The 23,245-nt window shown below is 35.8% G+C and overlaps 1 protein-coding gene across 8 annotated transcripts in view; it reads left to right on the top strand.

The window, feature by feature from the left end:
• Positions 1–23,245, top strand: part of LOC150099713 (OTU domain-containing protein 7B-like) — a 258,534-nt gene that overhangs the window by 92,294 nt on the left and 142,995 nt on the right. For all 8 annotated transcript variants that reach the window (XM_090403711.1, XM_090403710.1, XM_090403708.1 and 5 more), the window contains one exon: positions 19,641–19,868. In XM_090403711.1, the coding sequence (XP_090259837.1) occupies positions 19,641–19,868 (228 nt within the window). The remainder of the gene's footprint in view (positions 1–19,640; positions 19,869–23,245) is intronic.

Genomic DNA, 23,245 nt, shown 5'->3' with positions numbered 1-23,245 from the left:
TCATTTCCATGGATGATCTGAATCCTTTCTTTTAGGCTTATACGGTGATCCGAATGCATTTTTGAAAATTATGGAGATAACTACCGTGTTTGAATAAAAACTTTAGTTTAATATAACTAAAATCTACATTCGACGTTTCGACCTTTATGTCAAGGTCATCTACTGGAGCATATAGATATACACAGGAAACAAGCTATACTACAATCAAACTGGTTCGTTAAAGACACTGACCAACCGCTACCACCCTTGTGACACATTCATAAATAATGGCTATAACAAAAATACTGTTAATAAAATACTCTATAAAACTACAACAAAAACGAATCTAGATTACAGTAAAACCATAGCCATCCCATACAGTAAAGGGTTATCAGAAAAAATCAACAGAATCCTACAACATTATAACCTCAATGCCATCTTTAAACCACCCACTAAACTTAAAACCATATTCAGCTCCTCTAAGGATCCTCTCCTCCCATTAGCACATCCTGGAGTCTATTGCATCCGCTGCACCTGTAACTTACCGTACATTGGTGAAACAGGACGGACAATCCCTATACTCAAGAAAGAACACATTAGACACATTAAATATAACCATTATGGTGAAGCAGGCCCCTCAGACCACGCGCTCAACACCTCACACCAAATCAACTGAAAAGCACCTGCTCCTTACACCGCACAAAAACCTGGTACGAAAGGAAATTTAAGGAATCCTGCGAAATCCTGATAAACCACCCAAATATCAATAACAAAGATGGCATGAAAATTCCAAGGATCTGGATGGCACACATTCAGCCTACCTAATATGAAAGATCCAGCATAAGTCAGGACTCTAGCCAATCCGTAACTAGTATTAGAAACCATTCCATACCAACTGGCTGGAATGATGTTAATATATATATATATTAGACAGCACTAATAATAGGACTCTAGCATTGATGTATAATTTTTTATTTTATTTTATTTTTTATTTGTAATTTCTTTTTTTTTTTTTTTTCACCAGAGTTCAGGCCAACAATTGTGTTGGCGGTTGGTCAGTGTCTTTAACGAACCAGTTTGATTGTAGTATAGCTTGTTTCCTGTGTATATCTATATGCTCCAGAAGACCTTGACATAAAGGTGTCGAAACGTCAAATGTAGATTTTAGTTATATTAAACTAAAGTTTTTATTCAAACACGGTAGTTGTCTCCATAATTTTCAAAAATGCATTCGGATCACCGTGTAAGCCTAAAAGAAAGGTTTCTCTTGAGGACTTTCTTAAATGTATTCATAATATAAAGCTTGTTACTGATAGAGACTTCTGTAAGAGTCATTCCTGAGTTGCTGCTTGTACCATGTATGTATGGTCCTATTGTGTCTATTTGGTGAATGAGATGACCTACTTTGGCGTTAAAATCGCCCATTACTATAGTAAAGTTTTGATTGCTATTTCTTATTTTTATCTAGAGTGTGCTGCAGTGAGTCATAAAATGCTTCTATCTCTACATAAGTGTTGGGATGAGGTGGGAGCATATATTTGAATGATCCTGATTTTAAGTTTGGAGTTTATTTTAAGTATAATTTCTATTATTCTTTCATCTGTATAATTAAATTCTTCTATAAGGAGTAATTGTTTTCTTAATTAGAAATCCAACTCCGTATTGTCCTTTAGTTTTCCCATAATAGTATAAGTGGTCTCCATTATTTCAGTTTTATTAAATGTTCATCCTGCCTGCAAACTTCACTTAAACCTATGATGTCCCATTTAATATGTTTTTAATTCTTGCTGTAAAATGGTAAAGTCTTCCTCTTCTTTAAGTGTTCGACAATTAAATGTTTCTATATAGATGAAAAGAGGACTGTATTGATTACTGTTATATTTATGAATTCTTTGGGCTATTCCAGTATTGCTTATTATTTGGGAAAGCTTCCCCACTGCATCATGCTCTGACCTCCATAAATGGTTTCCATCAGAGTAGTCATATAGTTGGAGAAATTTAGTCACATCCAGTGTTTGCCCATTTTGCCAATGTTTTGGCCATGGGCTTTAGCCTTTCTTTCTTCTTCTTGGCATTGTACTGGAGGGATTGTGGCCTAATCTCCCACTCTGGCCACATAATGTCTTGGGAGATGCATTTTATAGCTCTCTTCCAGCTCTTTGCTCAGTATCAACTTTGCCATGACTCATTACGACCCCATGTTTCCGGGGGGGGGGGGTCCATGTGGAGGCATGATACTAAGACTTCCTGGGTATGGCCCTCCGGACTTCACCGAAATATTGGCACTGCCATCTATATCAGTTCCATCAGGTTTTTTTGACTGTGTTGTAGGTTGCCAGCCCACCACGGAAATCCATCCCAGGCTTAACTGTGCTCAACATGCTACAAGCACATGACTGATGGCTAGTCAGCCAAGATCCTACCAGGATCTTGGCTGACTAGCCAATAATACTAATAGTATTATTAGTATTAATAATATTAGTATTAAACGTATTATTAAAATTAATAATACTATTAATTTTTATAGTATTATTAAATTTTCAGCTCCAACTTGTCCTATGTTTATGTGCAATTTATGTTTCTTTTGTTGATTTCAATAAATAGTTTTAAAATTTCATTTCCAAGTTGTGTTATTTCCAAACTTGACTCCAAACTTTCCAAAAATCTCTACTAGACGCATAATAAAATGCAAAATTGTTTCTGCATCTAACTGTTCGGTCGTTTAAAACTTGAACTGCTGATCTGATTTTCATTCGATTTTCTTTTATATGTATCAGGTAGAGCTGGTCAGGTCTTAGAAAGTAGTTTCCAGGGTGGTGGTAGGGGGTGGGGGGTTGCTGAATAAATTTTTTTTTTTTTTTTTTTTTGAAAAGGGGAAGGTAAGCCAAATAAGTTTGGAAACCACTGATCTACACCCATGCCATCGACCATCCATCATCACCACTAGTATTTTTACAGACTATCACAAACATCCATGCCCAGGATTAGAACCTGCAGCCTTTTGGTTAGAGAGTGGATACGCTGATCACTCTGCCAACCATATGATAAAAACATTTAAGTTGCTTAAAGGGTTTTATAGGATAGATGGAGGGGAAATGTTTCAGCACTTGGCTAAAGGGACCAGAACAAGAGGTCATCCCTGGAAGTTGAATAAAGGTGTGGTTAGTGTGACGACCAGAATTTTTGCTTGGAGAGTTGTGAATGAGGGGAAGTCGCCGCTAGATGAATTCGTAATGTGTAGTGTTCGTGCAAGCTCCAGATAAGATAAGTATCATTTTCAGTTATCGATACAAATTACTTAATATTGTGTAGTTTTGTTTTGTTTGCCTTGCGTATTTTAGTGCATCTATTTTTGGTGTGTTATAACGTATAATTTGACAAAACACATTGCAAATAAATATGGCACCTGTGCGAAGGAAAATGGCGGCCAGTAATGAAGGTTCGCCATCGTTATCAAAGAACGGTAGCATAAAAGAAATGAGTCAGTGTACTAGCTGTGAAATGTACGCTTTGCGGAGTGCGGTCGGAGTGTGGTTAGATGATAATAAAGGATTGAATGTGTGTAGAAAATGTAGGGAGAATGAGGAATTGAAGTGTATTTCGGATCGTGAGTGTGATATTTTTGTCAACCTTCAGAATGAAGGAAATAGGGATATGACAAGAAACGGCAAGGTTGTACATGAAAATTGTGAGAGTGTGAATGTAGAAAGTGTGAATGATAGTATAAATGGTTTCTCAGAGAACAAAAAAGATGAGATAGATGCATTGAGTGAGATCGCGTTGTTGAATAGTGCGATAGAAAGAGCAAAACAGCAGTTAGAGTGCATGAACAAAAGTAGACTGAATGAACCAACCAATAATAAAAGGTATGACAGGAAAAATAGACGTATGAATGTGAACATGAACAAAATGAAGGATAGAGTGCTGTATGGAGACTCGTTAGTACGAGGTGTGTTAGTAGAGGATTTGACAAAATCGTACCAACCTGGTGCGACCATAAAGGACGTAACTGCGTCTATTAGAGAGCAAAAGGAAAGGGTGAAAGAAATGATTGTTGTGGCAGGTACGAATGATTTGAAAGGAGATAAAATGGAAATGATAGAAGACCTGAATGAATTGTTTGAGGTAGCAAAAGAAAAGAGTGAGAGAGTTAGAATGATTAGTCTTTTGCCACGGTATGACAGTGAAATGTTTAAAAGGAGGGCTATAATTGCGAATGACTTTATGCGTGGGTTATGTATGACGAGTGGTGTGGATGTGTGGAGTGAGTTTGATGGGCGAAAGGATCTATATAAGATGGATGGCTTGCATTTGAATGGTTACGGTGTAAGAAGACTTGAGAAAGTGTTGCTGAATGTAGTGGATGTGCAAATTCAGGGAAACTAGATTTGTTAGGGGGGGGGAGTAGAGATACAGTCCTTATGGAGGCAGTTGAATGTAAGAATGAATATAATATGCCAGAGCAAATAAGGACAACAAATCTGAGTGGGATAGTTAATATAAGGCATCAAGGTAGGGTTGGGGCTAATGGGGGTCTTAAATTCATGTACACTAATACTAGGAGTATTAGGAACAAGAAGGAAGAGTTTTTGGCTATGGTTGGCACTTCCAGACCACAGGTTATAGGTATTAGTGAAACATGGCTGACTGTAGATGATATAACTAGTGGGATTGAATGTGATGGGTATAGTGTGTTCAGGAATGACAGAGAGAATAAAATGGGGGGAGGAGTATTGTTGATGATAGCTGATGAGCTCCAGCCAAGGAGAATAGAAGTTGAATTGCAGGATAGAGATAAGAGCACATTTGAGGCCATTTGGTGTGAGATTGTGGCTAGCAGAACTAAATATACAATTGGGTGCTGCTATAGACCAGGTGATGGAAAAGATGGTGGTGACAGTATGCACAAGCAAATAGAAGAAATGGGTCGAAGGAGGGTGATTATTATGGGAGATTTCAACTATGGTCGCATTGATTGGAGTGAGGAGAGGACACACGGGAGGAAGGAACTGGATTTTATGCGGTTATTAAGGGATAACTATCTGCGACAACATGTAATGGAAAATACTAGGGGTCAGAGAGTGCTTGACCTAGTAATTACATCTGAGGATTTGGCTGTAACAAATATGACCACATTGCCACCAATCGGTGAGAGTGATCATAAGGTCTTAACTTGGGAGGTGGCTAAAGGTGTAGAATTTTCAATTAAGACAGGGTACATGTGGAATTATCGGGCTGGAAAGTATGACAAGCTTAGAAGTTTGATTGGTTCAGTGCCATGGCATGTACAACTGCAAGGACTAGAAGTTGATAGTGCATGGGAGGTAGTTAAGAAGTGCTTGCATGAAGCAATGGCTGACTGTATACCTAGAGTCCGAATAATAAATCAAGTAGGGGTTAAATGGATGAATAACACCATTAAGCTTGAGTTGCAAAAAAAGAAACAACTATGGAGGGAATTTAAGGAGAAGGGTGACCGGCAGGCACATGAACGGTATAAAGCGCAGGCCAGAAGGGTGACGAGTGTGGTAAGAAAAGCAAAAAAGGATTACGAAAGAACATTGGCCATGCAGGCTAAAGAGAATCCTAAACAGTTTTTTAGATATGTAGCAAGTAAAAGGAAAAATGTACATGGCAGATTGATTTTAAAGAATGCCGATGGTAGGGAGGTAACTGAATCAGTTGAGATAGTTGAGTTACTGAGTGAGCGCTTTGCAAGAATATATCATCCCGGTGGTGACATTGCAGAAACGAATAAACCAGTAGATTATACGGGAATTGTGGTTAATGAAGTGGAGGTGAGTAGTCTATTGCATAACCTCAATGTCAATACATCTGTGGGATTGGATGGTATACCAGCTCGTGTTGTACGAGAAGCAGCTAAAGAATTGTCAGTACCCTTGACCATTTTGTTTAATTTGAGTCTCGGGTCTGGGTTAGTCCCGAGCGGGTGGAAAGAGGGGAAAATAGTTCCACTGCATAAAGGTGGTTCCAAGACTGCTGTTGTAAATTACCGACCGATTAGCATATCAGGAATCATTGTCAAGGTCTTAGAGAAATTAGTCAAGAAAAGAATACAGGATTGGATAGATGAAAATGGGATATTGTATGGGGGACAACATGGTTTTGTGAAAGGTAGATCATGCCTCAGTAACTTGCTCACGTTTTATAACACAGTGACGGCTGAACTGGATAAGGGTAATGGGTTTACAGTGATACTACTGGACCTTGCCAAGGCCTTTGACAGGATACCACATGGAACCCTAATCAGTAAACTGGAGCAGATGGGTATAGATATAGGGTTGGTGAGATGGATAAGAGGGTGGTTGAAGGAGAGATATCAAAGAGTGGTTTATTCAGGAGTAGAGTCTAAAAGACGTCTTGTGACTAGTGGAGTGCCACAGGGCTCTGTTCTTGGACCACTGCTTTTCAATTTGTTCATCAATGATATTGGAAAGGATCTGAGAGGAAGTGTTCACTTGTTTGCTGATGATGCAAAGTTGGGTAGAGCAATTGTGAGTGCACAAGATGGCAAAATTTTACAGTATGATTTGGATAGTTTGGAGGACTGGGCTAGGAAAAATGGATGTCAATTTAATGTGGCAAAGTGTAAGGTTATGCACTTTGGGGTGAAAAGAATAGCAGCAGTATATCGCATTGGTGGAATCATACTCCAGGAGATTGATGAGGCCAGGGATTTGGGAGTGTTGGTGGATAGGGAGTTGAAGTTTAGGGGGCACATTGCAAAAGTAACTAAAACAGCTCACCAAATCACTTGGCTTCTGAAAAATACTTTAACATGCAGAGACGAACAAATTGTTGTTCCTCTGTATCGAGCCTTGATAAGACCCCATCTGGACTTCTGTGCCCAGCTATGGGCACCAGGGTTTCTTGTGATGGGGAGGAAGTAGAGAGGGTCCAGAGACGAGTGACCAAGATGATAGCAGGTCTGTGGAATGAACCTTATGAGAATAGGTTGAAGATTTGTGGGTTGCAGAAATTGGACGATAGGCAAAGGAGGGGTGATATGATTGAGGCATTCAAATTACTGAAGGGTTTTTATAAGATTGATCCAGAAGATATTTTTGAAAATATGACTGGTGGTGGGAGGACTAGGGGCCATGCATGGAAGCTGGGCAAGAGCGTGGTTGACAAGGGTGTTAGAGCTAGGTTCTTTACTTGGAGAGTGGTAAATGAGTGGAATAAGCTTCCAGAGTCTGTTGTGGGTGCTACGACCGTGAATGAGTTCAAGGCAAGGTATGATAGATACTGTGTGAATGTTGAATAGTTGTTCTTGACATGATGTTAGGGCCTCCCTCGATGAGTCTGTCGACTCCTTGGAGTTTCCCGGAACAATAATAATAATAATAATAAAAAAAAATGAGTGGAATAGGTTGCCAGTCAGTTGTGAGTGCCTTTATCTGTTAATGGGTTCAAGGAGAGATGTGATAGATTGTGTGGATAGATTGGTCTCCTGCAATAAGTTTTTGACTCCATGGAGGTGTCTGTATAATAATAATAATAAAATAGTTTGTTTGGTGTTGTTAATACCATTAAAATTAATCATGAATAACATTCAACACTGAAGCTTATCTGTTAGACCTTACATTTAGTTGTATTAAACTGATATTCCCATTTATTTGCCTACCTTTCCAGCTGATACAAATCTTTTTGAAGAGCCTAAAACATTAGCACTATTACTGTGATAACCCTTCCAAACTTCATATCATATGCAAACAACTGATTATCTTCCTGTAGTCCATATCTTTAGAGATACCTGTGGCATAGTATATTTAATAATAACACATGTAAAGACCACAGTAATAACTTTTAATTAATAAAGGTACAAATATTTTGTACTGAAATTAACAGCACATCTTCAGTGTCATACAAACAGTTAAAAGAATGGCATACAAAGTAAAGAACAGTTGGTGGATCACCGATTAACATTGTTGCTGCATGCTAGGAGATTAATTACTAAATATTAATAAATAATCCTTTAAAAATAATTAATTTTTATTGATGGTTGCATAAAATAAGTCTCCCAGATTTTTAAGAGAGAGAGAGAGAGACAAAAAAATTTAAAATTTTTATTTAAAAATTTTTTTAAATAAATTTTTTTTTTTTTTAATTTGAACCTGCATCTATGGAGGAGAAGAGCTTTATCCCACTGGATATTATGAGTAGTGTCAATGCTGTATTGTGTTAGACCAGACTTATGAGGTTTCATGTATTCAATATAATATTGATGTTCCTTAATTCTTTTTTCCACAGAACGGCCTCTTTGTCCAAAATAAGATACATTGCAACCAAATACCATGTGAATGTTTATCTTTTGTAAATGGCACTAAATAAGAAATTTTGTTGATAGGAATATACGTGGGAATCAGATGATACTTCTTCAAAATTCTACCTATCGGTTCTGAGATGCCTGGAATGTAAGGGATTGGAACTCTGTGGTCTGTTGAAGAAACCTGAGGTATTGGAACTCTGTGGTCTGTTGAAGAAACCTGAGGTATTGGATCATAGGACTCAATTATCTGCTAGATTTGATTGAGGTTGTGACCATTTGATTCTATTAGCTTTTTTATAGTGGAAAGTTCTTGTAAGATTACTGGAGAGGAGCACACTTTATGTGCTGTATTAATTAAGGATTTGATAATGCCAACTTTTTGAGATGTGTGATGAGCAGACTTTTGATGAATGTATCTGCCAGTAAATGTAGGTTTTCGATAGACACTTGTAGACAAAGTACCATAAGATGTACATGTAAGGAGGATATCCAAGAACGGTAAACTACCAGAATTTTCTTTTTCCATGGTGAATTCAATACGTGGCTGAAGGCTATTTATCTGTTGTAGAAATATGGAGAGTTTTTCTTCAGCATGTGGCCAAATAGCAAAAACATCATCGACATGACGAAACCAAAGAGAGGGTTGAGGATGAATGGATGAAAACGTATTATCTTCGAAGCGTTTCAAAAAATAATTTGCCAAAGGCGGAGACAGGCTACCCATTGCAGTACCTTCAACTTGTTTGTAGATCTTGTTTTTCCAACTGAAATAACCTGAGTGGATAACGAATTCGAAAGTCTTTGCAATATCTGGAGGGTAATCCTCATATGGTAATTTGACAGTGTCCGCTAGTGGGATATTGGTAAAAAGAGATACAATATCAAAACTCACTAATAACTCAGACTCTTTGATTTGAATATCCTTGATTTTTTCCAAGAAAATCTGTCGAATTTTTTATGTACGATCTGGAGTGTCCATTAAGAGCAGTTAAGGAGCGTGACAAGACTTTTGCAATACGATAAGTAGGAGAATCAATACAATTCACTATAGGTCTTACTGGATAGCTTTCTTTATGCGTTTTTGGGAGGCCATATAAACGATGAGTTCTTTCAAAATAAGTAAGTAGTTTATCCATATAATTTGGATCCCAACTGATAACTTCATCAAGCAACTTATTTAATTGTTCAATTTGTGAATTTGTAGGATTATGAGTGATTTCTTGGTAAGTGGAGGTATCTTCTAAAAGACTGGTTACTTTTATCTCATAGTCAGTCTTATCCGTGATCACAACAGCATTTCCCTTATCTGCTTTTGAAATAGATAAATCTTTATTTTTACTTACAGAAGTTAGCCCATTGATTTCAGCATTAGATAAGTTACATGGAGGTAATTTACTTTTAAAAAGAGAAGTCGCAACTTCAAATCATATTTTGTTAGCATCTTCGTTAGAAAGTCCTGACAGATTACATTCTATATTATGCAAAAAATCAAGATACGGAATGAATTTAGGTAGAACTGCAAAATCAAGGCTTTTAGCTAAAGCATTAGTTTCAGCGTCAGATAATGGGCGTCCAGAAATATTAACAATCCATTTTTATCAGAAAAATCAGAACTCCATGGTGGACACAGGAAGTTAAAGAGGCAGTGAAGGAAAAGTTTTTCATTTGTTTATGATATAAAGAATTATATTTTTGCATAAGTTTGTAAAAATATCTTTCATAGGAACGGGCTAGAGATTGTTTTGACAATTGAAGAACAATATCAAGTAATTTGTTATCAAGAACAGCTGAGATTTTTTCTTCAAGATCCAAAATAGACTTAATATTAGAAGCTAATTATTTTTTAGTTGCCCGAAGCTGGTTCCATATTAAGGAAAAATTTGCATTAATGTAAATAGTGTGGGCTCCAGGAGACAGAATTGTTCCTTTAAATCTAGAAAACATAGGAACAACTTTTGTGTCACGGCATTTTTTTAGAAAGGCAATCCGTGCCCGAAGCTTACCTTGTACAACAGATAACTTTCCTAATTTTCCTGTTTGTTTAGTAAATTCTTCCCCGTGAAGGATGATTCTTATCTTTAGAGGTACCTGTGGCATAGTATATTTAATAATAAAACACGTAAAAATTGAACCACAGTAATAACTTTTAATTAATAAAGGTACAATTTAGGAGTGCTTAAAGGTAAAAGCTGTATAATTGAGAGGAGACTTGCACATAGCCTTTAAAGGAATGCGGAGAACCTACCAGGGCTTCTGACCTATGTCCAATCCTCACCTTCTCGGGGTGCACCCTGTTGGTATCTACCTGGATACTGAACAAATGAGGATGGGCTGACAATTTGGGATTTAGCCGACCAAATTGTATTCTTATTGGCTTAAACCAATATACAAAATGATGGTACAACTTGACAAAATTTCACGCCGGCTGGGGTGTCGCCGGGTTAAACAAGGTCCCTGTTATTTTCGCCAGGGAATCAGGGCGAACAGCGAAAAGTCAGCTACTGGAACAAATCTGAAAGCACATCCCAACTCAATATCTTAAAGATCGGTACTGTCAACATAAGAAACCTGAATGGCAAAGAAATGGAGCTAGCTGAGGAATTAGATAAGTACCAGATCGACATAATAGGGGTGACTGAAACAAAACAGACAAAAACTGGTGAGATCTTTCTGAGCAATAAATACAAAATGTTATATTCAGGCAATGACAATCAAGGAAAAGGAGTAGCCATAGTATTCAACACAAAATACGAGGCTAATCTTCTTGAATGGCAGGCAGTCTCAAGTAGAGTAATGTGGGCAAATATGAGAATGGGGAACTGGACAATGGGACTTATTTGTGCCTATGGTCCCACAAAAGGTTCTACTAAGGTAGAAGCAGAGGAATTTTTTGATGCTTCAGAATGAAAAAGGAAAAGTTGGTCCTTGTTGGGGATCTAAATAGCAGAGTAGGAAATGATTGTCAGACATACAAAAATATTTTGGGAAAATTTGGAGAAAAGAGAAAAACTAATAATAATGGCAAATACCTGTTTGGATTTCTGCTCAGGACATGGAATGGGTATTACTAACATCTTGTTCCAACATAAAAATGTGCACAAATTCACATGGAGAGAAGAGGCAAGGAATAAGGAAAGTCTCATTGACTATGTTATTGTTGATAGTGATGTTTTTTCCATGGTGCAGGACACCAGAGTGTATAGAGGATTTGAAATTGGAAGTGATTACTATTTAGTCTTCAGCAAGATAAAATTAAATTTCATATTGAAAAGAATAATATGTAAGAAAGTTATAAAGCGAATAAAAGTTCAGCAGCTGTCAAATGTGAACTGTAGACAAAAATACAAAAGATTTTTGAAGAAAAAATCAAAGAGTTTGAGAACAGTAACCAAACCTTGGAGATTCAGTGGCAAGCCTTGAAGAAAACCCTGATTGATTCAGCCAGAGAGGCATGTGGTGAGGTTGTGTGTAAGGATAGAAAAATCAGAACTCCATGGTGGACACAGGAAGTTAAAGAGGCAGTGAAGGAAAAGAAGAAAGCATATCAAAAGTTCCTGGCAAATAAGTCAGCTTGTGCTCTTAGAGAATACAAAGACAAATGTAAGAAAGCTAAACACTATGTAAAACTAGCTAAACAAAAGTCATGAGAGGAATTTGGCAAGAACATTGAAAATAAATATCAAGAAGTAGCAAAATATTCTGGAGGTTGTTGAAGAAGCTTAGGAATGGAGGAAAGAGTGCTGTAAAAGGAGTTACAGATGATAAAGGTGATATGAAAACAGGAGAAAAAGATATCCTTGAGGTATGGAGTAATTACTTTGAAAAATTGATAAATGAAACAAGCAGTGATAGCACAGTGGTAAAAAAAAAATACTCAACAGGCATACAATCAGGAATACATATCCATACTTGAAGTAGAAAAAGCCATCAAAGGCTTGAAATGTGGAAAGGCAGAAATACTGCAGTATGGTGGTATAAAAGTCTTACAGTGGCTGCACTGCATAGTTCAGAAATCCTGGACAGAGGGACGAATTCCTGATGATTGGAGTAGAGCTCTAATAATACCCATATATAAAAAGGGAAATAAGACTGAATGTGACAATTACAGAGGTATTTCCATACTGGCAAGATTTATGTCAGTATACTTGAGAAACGGTTGAGAAGAATTCTGGAAGAAAAACTCGGTGAAGAACAAGTTGGATTCAGGCCAAATAGAGGCTGTCAGGATCAGATCTTCACTTTACGACAAATAGTCGAGAAAGCATGGGAATATAACAAAGATCTGTATTTAAGTTTTGTCGATTTGGAAAAGGCATATGACAAGGTGCCAAGAGAGAGAAGCTGTTCAATACACTACAGTTATATGGTGTCAATGGGGCATTATATCGAGCAATACTTAGTCTTTATTTGAGTTATAAGTCAGCAGTTAGAATTGAAGGAAGTACAGGAAGATGGTTTAATGTTAAATCTGGCGTGAGACAAGGATGTACGTTATCCCCTCTGTTATTATTATTCATTATCTATATGGATCACATTATGAAGGAAAGTGGTATTAAGCATATCAGAATTGGAGATGTTAATGTCAGCTCTTTGCTTTATGCAGATGATGTTATACTCCTAAATAAATCCACTACAAGTTTGCAAGATTCCCTGACTAAATTGAATAACTGTTGTAATAGATATGGCATGAAGGTCAGTAATAAAAAGACAAAAACAATGAAAATAGGTAGAATCATTGAAAATGTCAAATGTGTTGTGAACGGAGAACCTGTGGAACAAGTAAAACATTTTAGCTACTTAGGCACGATTTTTATTGAAGATGATAAATTAAATATGGAAATAGATAACAGAATCAACAAATCTGGTATGATAGGAAACCAATTGAATAAATTCATATGAAATAAGAAAGAAATTAGTCGGAACACTAAATTGGCTGTTTACAAGTCGGTGTTCAAACCAGTTTTAACTTATGGATCTGAGCGCTGGGTGTCAGAAGTAAAACACTTGACTAAAGACTAGAGACCGCAGATATGAGAGCCTGAGAAAGATTAGGGGCATGAACAGAGGGCATTAATGGCAATATCATATTAAAAACGAGGATATTAGGAAAGAACTAGACATTGTCAGCATCCAGGAATGCATTAGCAGAGCTAATCTCAGGTGGTATTGTCACTTAAACAGAATGGGCGAGGAAAGATTAGCAAAACAAGTGTTCTCTGCCAGGTTGGCAACAAAATGACCCAGAGGAAGACCAAGATATAGGTGGATTGATACGGTACAAAGTGCCTTAGACAATAGAAATATAAGATCTGATAATGTTCGAAATTTGACAAGTAACAGACTGATTTGGAGGAAAATTGTAAATAGGAAGTTAGTAATGATGTAAATTTTTCTTGTAGTACTATCATATCCTGTACACCCCTTGAGGGTACATGTCAGGAATTTGATGATGATGACAAATATTTCGTACTGAAATTAACAGCACATCTTCAGTGTCATACAAACAGTTAAAAGAATGGAATACAAAGTAAACAACAGTCTTTTGATCACCAATTAACATTGTTTCCCCATGCTAGGAGATTAATTACTAAATAATATTAATAAATAATCCTTTAAAGATAATTAATTTTTATTGATGGCTGCTACATTTCTACAACAGATAAATAGCCTTCACCCACGTATTCAATTCACCATTCTGGTAGTTTACCATTCTTGGATATCTTCCTTACACGTACATCTTATGGTACTTTGTCTACAAGTATCTATCGAAAACCTACATTTACTGGCAGATACATTCATCAAAAGTCTGCTCATCACACATCTCAAAAAGTTGGCATTATCAAATCCTTAATTAATACAGCACATAAAGTGTGCTCCTCTCCAGTAATCTTACAAGAACTTTCCACTATAAAAAAGCTAATAGAATCAAATGGCCACAACCTCAATCAAATCTAGCAGATAATTGAGTCCTATGATCCAATACCTCAGGTTTCTTCAACAGACCACAGAGTTCCAATCCCTTACATTCCAGGCATCTCAGAACCGACAGGTAGAATTTTGAAGAAGTATCATCTGATTCCCAGGTATATTCCTATCAACAAAATTTCTTATTTAGTGCCATTTACAAAAGATAAACATTCACACGGTATTTGGTTGCAGTGTATCTTATTTTGGACAAACAGGCCATTCTGTGGAAAAAAGAATTAAGGAACATCAATATTATATTGAATACATGAAACCTCATAAGTCTGGTCTAACACAACACAGCATTGACACTACTCATAATATCCAGTGAGATAAAGCTCTTCTCCTCCATAGATGCAGGTTCAAATATGAACATCTTTTTAAAGAAAGTTGTGAAGTTATTTTACATCGGCCCAATCTAAATCGAAATGACTGTCTCTCTCTCTCTCTCTCAAAAATCTGGAAGACTTTTATTTTATGCAGTTATCAATAAAAATGAATTATCTTTAAAGGATTATTTATTAATATTTAGTAATTAATCTCCTAGCACGCGGCAACAATGTTATGATCCACGAACTGTTCTTTACTTTGTATTCCATTCTTTTAACTGTTTGTATGACACTGAAGATGTGCTGTTAATTTCAGTACAAAATATTTGTACCTTTATTAATTAAAAGTTATTACTGTGGTCTTTACGTGTTTTGTTATTAAAATTCCTGTAGTCCATGACAGTATCATGGATTACAGGAAAATAACAAAGATGACAAAGATTGAACAGTTATGGTCTCAGTACTGAACACTGAAGACCTCCACTTGCAACCTTTGTAATCCCTGTTACTGCTTTCCCCTACATCTATCGGAATGCTATTAATAACCCAGTCCACTAGCTTCATATCCATACCTATATGTTGCAAATTAAAAATAAACCTGTTGTTTGGCACCTTGTCAGATGCTTTTGCAAAATCTGACTATGTGCCTTGGACTTATTCACTGCTATTGTTACTCGATTGTAAAAGGTAACCAGATTATTAAAATAAGAGCACCCCTAAACATATCCATGCTGGTTTGCATAAATAACATTGCCTTCATCTGGCCAATTCTGCATATGAGTTTTTACCAGTTTCTACAAAATTGTAACAACTACCAAAGAAATACAAACTGGCCTGTAGTTTGATATTTCCATATACCATCATCCTCCTTCCACTCTCTCCAGAATTTGTCCTGTTGCACGACTTTCATAGTTGTGCAACAGGACACGTGGTGAATGGCATAGTCAGTTTCACAACAGATTCCCTTAAAATAGATGAAGAAATTCTATGTAGTCCCTTTGTCTTACTCAGTACAGTAGTATCTCGGTAATCCGAACTAATAAAAACCGTGCTCGTTCGGATTAGTGAAAAGTTCGTATCAGTGAATTTTCACCCAAGAGACAACAATAACTGGCGTTTAAGACAAAAATTATCAGATTCTAGTGGTACATCAATTTAATTCTGGAAATAAATGAAGTAACTCATAGAAGAAAAGAAAAGCTCATGTAATGTAAAACTTAAAAAGTAATATAATTTTAATTTAGTAAAAACTTTAGTTTGTATATATCTTTATTGTTGAGGATTTTGATTTAATAGAATTGCCTAGTTCAGTATGTAACTTAATTTGCGTAAAAAATATCACCTTCTTGTACACAACACACAAAACAAAGTTTCCCAAAATAACACAAGTTTTTTTTTTTTAATTTCTCTGTCAAAAAAGTCACCAATTTTCTTTCGCTTCTTGGAAGCTGAACTTTTTTCGAATGCTTCTTCTCGGAGCTGCATTAGCAATAAAACTTTGTGGAATGGCATCTCATTCTGATTAGCCCATTCTTTACACATATTAAAACTGTCAACTGCCTCTTCATGTTTTACTTTTTTTTCTTTGAATTCTTTATCGTCATCATCGTCTGCTAATTCATTCTGTAGCGTCATATTTATAATTTAAGCATCTGAGTTGATTTCGAATTCATTTTCGGTTCTACCTGTAATCCATTCTGTAACATCTGTTTGTGAAATTTCAACATTTGGATTTATATTTTTAACCAAATTATGCACGTTTTGAATTTCTGCTTTTTTGTGTATCACTGTAGTTATCTTCGTAAATTCTAGAAGGCCACAGTTTTCTCCATGATACTCGAATTGCTTCAGGATTCCCAAGCAACATCAATTGAGAATGCTACATCTTTCAAATTTATATTTTTTTATTGATGTGGTAATGTCATAATTTTGGGAAATGACATTTAAAAGCAGGTCTTTACTATTTTTTAATTTAATGGATTGTATTATGTTCTGATTCATTGGTTGCAACAATAGAGTACAGTATGGAGGCAAAATAATAATACACAAAATAATAATATAATAAAACTTTTTTTTCTTTCAAACTGCAGTTTGGATTACTGGAGGCTTCAGACTAAAGAGGTTCGGATTAGCGAGATACCACTGTATTCAGAATACGTCCCCTTCATTCACTTCTAACACTTCTACTCCTTATTCCTCTAGGAATAAAGCCGGCTTTATTCCTAGAGGGAGCACTTTAATAAAATGGAGATTTAAGATGGAGTAATTTAATAAAATGATCATATAATAGTTCAACTGTCATTTTCATCTGCATTCATTTTCCCTCCTACTCGCCATATAACAGAAAAACTCCTTGGGATTTTCCTTAAATTGTAGCAGTGGTCTCTTCTCATATTCTAATTTTTTTTATCTCCTAACTATACTAGTTACCTTCCTAGCCTGAGCTTTATATTCCTCATGGAACTGTTCTCCACTGCTCTCTTTATATGCCTTCTGTAATCTCTTTTTTTATTTGCAAGTTCTGTTTATTTTCTGTAGTCATCCACTTGACTCCAAATTGCTTTATCTTCCTCACTAGAGGTATACAATCTGCCATTGCATATAATAAATTTAGTTTAATCCTTTATCCAAGTGTAAGCAAACAAAGTTTGCGACTGAAAATATCTTCAGGACTGAGGTAAGGTGGTACATCCATTGGCAACTTGGAGCAAAGGTGGACCAAGCTCTCATCACTCCTTGTCTCAGTATCTCCCATAATGCAAAGCACTGATGAGACCTCACTCCCACTGACGAGACCTCAATAAAGGTCGAAACCGGTCTGGGTAGTGGTCCTTCTCTTAATGCATAGCAGTATACATGTCCGCAAGGAGATATGCTTTGCATTATGGGAGATACTGAGACAAGGAGTGATGAGAGCTTGGTCCACGTTTGCTCTGAGTTGCCAAGGGATGTACCACCTTACCTCAGTCCTGAAGATATTTTCAGTCACAAACTTTGTTTGCTTACACTTGGATAAAGGATTAAACTAAATTTATTATAGTCTAACCAAGTGAAAAATAAACTTCCAAAATCTACCGTTGCTATCAATAGTTTTTTTCTTGAATATCTCCCATGCACTGCTGACTCCTCTTCCTTCAAATGATTAAATCCATTGTATTTGAATTTGCAATCCTGGTTTTCAAATCTCTGATTGTTGCCTGCTTTGTGTTGTTTTGTTGTTGCTAATTCTTTGTGTTTTTCTTCAGTGGATGATTTCTTCTTGTCATATTTCCTGTTATTTTCTTTGTTCTGTTTCTCACCACTTAATTTGTTTGTGTGATTTCTGCCATGCATGTTCACTTATGACAAAACAGTGTTTGAATTTCCCTTGTCTGCTGATTATAACTTCAGTTTAGAAGAGTATTGGTTTTATGGGACTTAGGCCAGACCTTCTCCATAGTTTGAAGAATTGTATCCATTCACAAAGGACTCCAATGATAGAGATCATGTAAAGAACTGATTTTTATTATTATTATTATCATCCTAAGACCCCCATGGAATCAAAGACTGATTCAAGAGGTTCTTTTGTCATACACACACAGCGTATCATACCTTACCTTAAACACATTCAAATTTTCTGCAGATACAACACTCTTGGGCAAGGCATTCCAATCATTCACAACTCTGCATGCAAAAAACCTGCTTCTCACTCCCTTGTTTACACCCTCCTTATACGGCTTCCAAGGATGACCTCTTGTTTTCCCTCGCTCTCCCACCATTTAATGAAAAACTTCTTCAACATTGATCCCATAACAACCCCTTATCAACTTTTACATCTCTATAACATTACCTTCTTTTGCATCTTCTCAACCTTTCTCAACCATTCAACATTCCAGAGATCAGAAACGACCTTAGTCAATTGCCTCTGGACCCTTTCCAACATCTTTGTCCTTTTGGAAACCAGGTGACCATTTCTGTTCACTATTTCTACAAACTATTTCCATTGCGAATGTAAAAATTCTTAGCATTTTATTCCTAGTGAATGAGTGACTCTCTTACAGTTGAACTCAATATGCAATGTGGCAGTCTTGTTTATGCTATTTTTATTTGTGGCATTACATTTTGTAGATAAAACTATAATTATTCTGAACCTGCTATCATTACAATTTCTTTGTAGTGGTACATGTATGTTTATTATATTTCTTATGAATTTATGTCATGGATCAGATTTATATAGGGTTTAACCCATGTTTCAGTCCATTAAAAATAATTGTCTGCCTCTGCCAAGTTTTTTTTTTGTTACATACACCTCGCACAAGAAAGATTATAAACTTACTGTACGTTGACATTATTTGTATCAAGGGTAGGATAAAGATTAGGTCATCCAGAAACATTGTTCTAGAGAACAAATGTGGAACTTTTTCAGGATATTTCAAATCTTCCGTAAACAGTAGTGTGGTTTCACACTGGACAGTGACTATGCTCAGTGTTATTTTAAATGTAGAACCCATTGTTTGCAGAACAGGTGTGCTATTCACTTATCTAACTAGGTAATTCAGGATTTTAAAATTTTGCCTTTTAATGGAGTCTGTTGTCTGTACTTCAAATGGATGTGAGTTTTTTGATACTCTTATATTCACAAACCTTAAGAATGAGTGACCAGTTATCATCAACAATCTTAAGAATAATTTTGCAAGCTAATACTTTCTGATAGCAAGCATTTATAGAAATTATAATGTCATTTATTAGGTGGTTTAATCTCTAACATGATAGCATCATGCCAGAAAGTGAAAGGTAGACACTAGTGTGGTTACTTTTTATTGTATCCAATAATACACAGTGTGCTCGCATGAAGCTGGCACAGTGAAAGGTAAGCACCAATGTGCTTACTATAAGCTAGAAGTTGCTGAAAAAAGTTCCATATTTGTGATTAAAATAACAAAGCTACCTCTCACCCTTACCAGCTAAAAGCAAATTTACATTTAAAAATTAAATTTATATATTGCAAGAATTATATATAGCATTTTGATGTTTTTTTATAAATGTAAAGCTGAACAGTCTCAGTTATAAATGTTTTTTCTTTAAAAAAAAAACAGGCAATCACTGGGATTTACAGTCAGCCCTTACAGCTTATTATATGCTTAAAGGCATCACACCAGGATCAGCAGTTAAAGCAGGAGATGGGTATAGTGAAAGAAAAGTCAGTAGTATCCCCAAAAGTTCCTCACAAAGGTTGCATGTTGATAGTGGATCAACTTCATATCTTTCGCCTCCCAGACCTCTACTAAGGAAAGATGACTGTCTTGAATATGAAGATGGTTCTAGTAAGATTTCTTTTATATATAAACATATTATATCCAGTCTGTAGTGAAGTTTTATTTATTTTTTTTAAAGCAGTATTTTATTTTGAATTTGCATTTTTTTTAAAAATATTATTATTTAATTTTGAATTCTGATTATGTCTAGTTAGCAGGTCATCATTCAATACTATAATGGCAGTAGTTTCTGTATATACTTTCTGATCATGTCTGCTCTATGGACCAAGAAAGAAAAACAAAATCCTCTTCTCTGTTCTATCGGGAAGTGGTTTATTCAGCTTTGTTTGGCTTGCTAATTCACTGCTGTTATTTTGATATTTTGCTTTATCTAACCAAAAAAATGAGAATTCAGTTTTGAGTTGTTACCCTGATTAAAAATTTCATGCTATTATGAAGAAAGACTGTTCTAAGTTCGATTCTAGTTACTAACTCAAGGTACTTTTTTTAACTTTCTTTGACGGATTCCTGAGTTATTCGCTCTCTAAAATGGGCAAGTATTATTTTTAATCCTGGAAATTCGGGTTTTTAATTCTACAGCTCAAGAAAATCAACTTTGAAACTCTCACAATTTCAGATGATGGTATAGGGTTATGGACCACAAGATGGCAGCAGTTTTCTGCCATATTTGCTCTCTTCCAGGGATGCCTATTAAAATCATTGATAGTCTTAGGCCAGCTGTCTTTGATTGGCTGTGTGCAGAGATTGACTGTCCCCTCTAAATCTCCAACACTTAGGGCTCAACAGCCTTGCCTACTCTTTTTGGAGATTGAATGGTGGCTGCATATAGCAGATTTTACTTATCAAATACTTCCAAATAATTTAATGAGTTGTGGCTTTGATAAAGAAACGTTTATAATGTGTACTCTTGCCATTGTTTCTGACATGGGAAAATATCTTACAGAAATATTAATAAAAAAAAAATGTGGCAGTGGCAGACTTAATCAATGTCACAATTATTAAGTAACTGTTAATTTTTGGATTAAGTAATCTCTGGAAACTTTCACTCCTTTGCTTATTGGTGAGGTATAGAGTAAGAGTTTTTAGATTACTTAATCCAGAATTAACAGTAACTTAATAATTGTGACATGGACTCATTCTGTCCAAAAATCATTGGTGTCAGCAAAGCTTTTGTTGACATAGGAAGATATCCTGACAAGGATAGAAATTGAAGAGTATAGCATATTTCAGAAGGATAGCAAAGATAAATGGGGTGGTTGGAGTGTCTTATTGTAAGTAATGAGTTGTGCCCTCTCTGGATAGAGAATAATGAAGGAAGGAACTGGTAATGGTACTGATGGCTTTGAGAGTATATGGCATTTGGTAGCAATGGACAGGATATTTAATGGGGTATTGCTATGGGCTGAGGAATACATTCCTCATATAGAGGATGAGGAGCAAGAAATATTGAAGCGATTTAGTTCATTAGGTGCAAAAGAATTGGTCATTATGGGAGGACTTCAGCTAATATAAACTGTGCAGAGAAAGGAATATTTAGTAATAAAGCAAATGAATTTATAGAATTTTTGATGGACAAACGTCTTAGGCAGCATATTTGAGGGAAAACAAGAATCGAAAGTGATTGAGTTGGTCATAGCATCATCAGGGGATCTGATTGTCCCTGAGATATCATAACGTCAATCAGTTGAAATGACATTGGCCGACTTGGAGGATGAATAGGTATGCAGGACTATCAAGGAGGAAGGGATTTATGTTGAATTATAAGGCATGTGATTATAATATTTAGAAATCAGCTTGTGATAGTACAATGATTGGAAGAATTTGAAGGAAGAGAGATTGGAGTGCATTGGATTAGTTAAGAAATATTTGTTTGTAGCAGTAGTAAAAAAAGAGTGATTTTTAGTGAAATTAATGACTAGGGAAATTGAACAGGAATTGTAGAAGAAGAGCAGGTTATGTAAGACAAGAATATGAAAGGAGACCAGCATTGTAATTGAAACAGAATCCCAAGGAGTTCTTTTGCTGTGTGGCCAATAGGAGGAGAATTGATTATAGATGGATGACTTTGCAGTAGTAGAGCATTTAACAATTACTTTATTAGGGAGTTATATTCTGGTAAAGTTGATTTTATTCCTAGAGGGACAGGGAATATCAAACGATTTGACATGAATAAAAAAAAAAAAGTTTTGAATATTGAGTATAATCTAGACATCAGTAAGGATGAACCATGTTTTAAGGGCTAAGGATCTGACTGAGCTGTTAATGAGAGTCTTGCAAAGAGTCAAGTTCATAAGAAGTGAAAGAAGATTAAGACAGTGCCATTGCATAATGGTGGTGGTAGAATGGAAATATCAAACTATAGACTAGTTTGTATTTCTCCCATGGCCGCTGAAATTTTGGAAAAATTCCTAAGAGTTCATATATAAAGAATTACGTAGATGAAGATAATATTATTTATGAAAGCCAGCATAGCTTTATAAATGGGCATTCTTGTTTTAGTAATCTGGTTGCTTTGTATAAAAAAAGTAATGAGAGCAGTGGTTGAGTAGGCATACACTATCATTTTTCTGAATTTTGAGAAACCATTTGACAGGATGCTTCATGGTGAGTTGCATTGTATGGATTCAGAGGCTAGTTGATTAGATTGGAAATTGACTCTCTGATAGATATCAGAGAGTTGTGTGTGGGTGGGAGTGGGGGAGAAGCATTAAGGAGTAGGAAGGTTACAAGTGAGGTTGCACGAAGTTCAATACTGGGCCTCTGCTGTTAATTTGTCAGTGATGTTGTGCCACTGGATTTAAGGGAGATATTCAGTTACTTGCAGAAAAATGACAGTATCAATGTTGTAGCCCTTCAGGAGCACAACATTGGTACTTTGAATAAACTGGTTTAATTAGTTTATTGCAATTACTGTATATGTTGGCATATAAGACGAGGCCTAAATTTTAGGCTATTTTTAGGTTTTAAGCTTATGTCGGTTGTATAAGATGACCCCCCCCTTCCAATTTCTCCTTTCTTGTATTAATGCAATTTTAAGTATTGTTGTTATAGCCATTATTTTTATATCTATGCATATCCATTATTTTTTTTGCATAGCATAGATTTAGTATTTATGCAAATTACCCTAATTAAAAGTGATTAGCCCCAATTTTAATTAATTATTAATTTTGCATTTTTTTTTAATTTTAGGATTATTAAAATTTTTATCATTTAAAATCATGGAACCAGCAATAAAACAAAGAAAGTATGAGGCTCGATTTAAAATAGGAGTAATTGAAATGACAAAGCAAACTAATAACTGTGCTGCTGCAAGAAAGTTTGACATAACCGAGATGGTAAGAGAATGGAGGAAGAAAGAAGATCTTTAAAAAAAATTGCCAAAGAAAAAATGTGCGATGAGAATGGGGATCACCTGATGTTTGCAA

The sequence above is a fragment of the Typopeltis vanoorti genome, chromosome 14, assembly GCF_054136105.1.
Source record: "Typopeltis vanoorti isolate ZY-2024b chromosome 14, IOZ_Tvanoo_1.0, whole genome shotgun sequence".
NCBI classification, from domain to species: domain Eukaryota; kingdom Metazoa; phylum Arthropoda; class Arachnida; order Uropygi; family Thelyphonidae; genus Typopeltis; species Typopeltis vanoorti.
The sequence above is the reverse complement of the archived record's forward strand: the minus strand, read 5'-3'. Positions and strand labels throughout refer to the sequence as shown.